Source organism: Penaeus monodon, chromosome 37 (assembly GCF_015228065.2).
Source record: "Penaeus monodon isolate SGIC_2016 chromosome 37, NSTDA_Pmon_1, whole genome shotgun sequence".
Classification (NCBI taxonomy): Eukaryota; Metazoa; Arthropoda; class Malacostraca; order Decapoda; family Penaeidae; genus Penaeus; species Penaeus monodon.
Genome location: NC_051422.1, coordinates 31,721,273 through 31,723,772, shown reverse-complemented (window position 1 = coordinate 31,723,772; position 2,500 = coordinate 31,721,273). Strand labels below are relative to the sequence as shown.

Sequence of the window (2,500 nt, the reverse complement as noted above, 5' to 3'; positions counted from 1 at the left end):
CCAGGTGATAGAGGGCGTCGGGAACCCTCCGGCGGGGCACCACAGCCTGACGTCCTCGCCCGCCACCGCCGTCACGTTGGGCATGGCGCGCACGAAGGGGGGGCCTGGGGGCAGGGAAGGAGGGAGGAGGGTTTTAATAGTCTGCTTTGTATTTAGTGGAAGAATAAAGAGGAGTGGGACGATAATTACATGGGCGATATGACAAATAGGATCGATTGCAGTTTAATGATGTCACGATAATGAGGATACATTGACGATATGATTTAAGCAACTGTGCAAAATAAGTCCACATGTACTCGAATTTTCTGCACGAAGAGGTATGATTTGGTTTTACAGAAAACTATAATTCCTGACTAATGCGACATTTGAAAAGAATAATTCTAGTATCTATTCGTGATTATGACCGAGGAGAAATATGATCGCATGCTCCATGCACTTATCACTACATCATTATAAAAACGCAGTGTCTCTAGAATGCTGAAAAGTTCAAGATGCAGCACCATACTCGTGGAGAAAGGAAACGCTTATCCCTGTGCCATTACAAACTAAAGACACAAATGCTCTTGGGTGATTTAGAAAGTTAAAGAGCTAAGGATGCAACAATTACCGTAGACGTTGACCCTCGCGGAGTGGCTGACGGAGCCGAGGGTGTTGTGGGCGGTGCAGGCGTACGTTCCTCCGTCGCGGACCGTCACGTCGCTCAGGTTCACGTGGCTCACCACCTCCCCAAGGGCGGTCCTGAAGCTGCCCACGTTCGTCCTGCCGTCGAGAGGCGAGTCGGCGAGGGAGAGGGCGAATCATTTGTGAAAAGCGTGAACTTCATGCTGAAATATCTAATCTTAATGCCTGAATGATCTAATCTTGTACCCAGAGTATCAAATCTTGATGCTGATATAACTAATCTTAATGCTGAAATATCTAACATTGATGCTGAAATATCGAATCTTTTGCCTGAATTACCTAATCTTAATGCTGAAATATCTAATCTCAATGGCGAATTATCTAATTTTATGCCTTATCTTACCTGATATTAATGCTGAAATATCTACTGTTATACCTATATCACCTACTCTTGTGCATGATTTATTCTCAATTGTAAAACATCTAATCTCATTCGTGAAGTGTCTTAACTTATTCATAAAATATCTAACTCCATTACTACAATATATAATCTTACACATGGAGCACCTGATTCCACCCATGAGATATCTAATCTTCCCATAGAAATGGCAAAGGGTTAATAGTTAGAAGAAATTAATGTACTGGACATCGAAGTAAATATAGCACTATGGTAAAGTGTTGTGTCGAAAAGGGTCTTCCTCTAAATACATGGCAGCCCTTGCAACGCTCTCATGATCCAGAAACCATCGCCAAACGATTGCTCTATGACTATTGCTTTTCGCGATTCGCCAATATAACACAGGGATTGTTGACTATTGCTAATCCCTCCGCGCATAATGGCGGATTAGGTGCCTGATCATGGAGAGCGCTTAAGAACCAATTTATGTAGGATTCATGTTCTGCTAATGGCGATGTAAAGCTCTTCCGCACCCGTGTATTATATTATGATAACAGTTATAACTTACAGCGTGATCGTGGAGCTCGCTACATATGCATTGGTGTAATAGTGAATTAAAAAGGTTGATTTCAAAATATTGAAAGAATACACTGCAGAATTGCATCACGCATCAAAGGAAAGCTGAACCCAGTTACCTTATTTATAGCAACATTCAGGCAAGTAGCTTCTAGGAATGAAAATACAGATGTGTTTACATACAGGTATGTAAAAACCTTTGAATTATATCTACAAAGGAGCTGGATCAGAGAGGATCTAGAGCCGTGCACACACACACACACACACACACACACACACACACACACACACACACACACACACACACACACACACACACACACACACACACACATGTATGTTAAGTATGTATATATGTTTGTACGTACGTACGTATGTATGTATGTATGTATGTATGTATGTATGTATGTATGTATGTATGTATGTGTATGTATGTATGTATGCATGTATGTATGTATGTATGTATGTATGTATGTATGTATGTATGTATGTGTATGTATGTATGTATGTATGTATGTATGTATGTATGTATGTATGTATGTATGTATGCATGTATGTATGTATGTATGTATGTATGTATGTATGTATGCATGTATGTATGTATGCATGTATGTATGCATGCATGTATACATGTATGTATGTATATATGTATGTATGTATGTATGTATGTATGTATGTATGTATGTATTAATTTCATCACTCTTAAACCCTCATGATCATGAAATGAGTAATGGAATCTGGAGTGCATTTGCTGCCACAGTATATGCAGTCCATGGCGGATAATAAACACGGTTTATTGCGCTGGAGGTTCGTCTTTTTGTTGTTAACTTTCAAGTAATTCTTTTACAGAAGTCGCAACTTACACTCGATTCCTTTCGGACTATTTACTTTATTCGTTTTAATAAA

At 39.8% G+C, this 2,500-nt stretch overlaps 1 protein-coding gene across 1 annotated transcript in view; it reads right to left on the bottom strand.

Moving 5' to 3' along the window:
* Positions 1-2,500, bottom strand: part of LOC119596267 (Down syndrome cell adhesion molecule-like protein 1 homolog) — a 142,295-nt gene that overhangs the window by 5,872 nt on the left and 133,923 nt on the right. The window contains exons 6-7 of the mRNA XM_037945431.1: positions 608-759; positions 1-104 (exon numbers count right to left, since the gene is read on the bottom strand). The exon at positions 1-104 is cut by the window's left edge and continues 35 nt beyond it. Of these exons, the coding sequence (XP_037801359.1) occupies positions 1-104; positions 608-759 (256 nt within the window). The remainder of the gene's footprint in view (positions 105-607; positions 760-2,500) is intronic.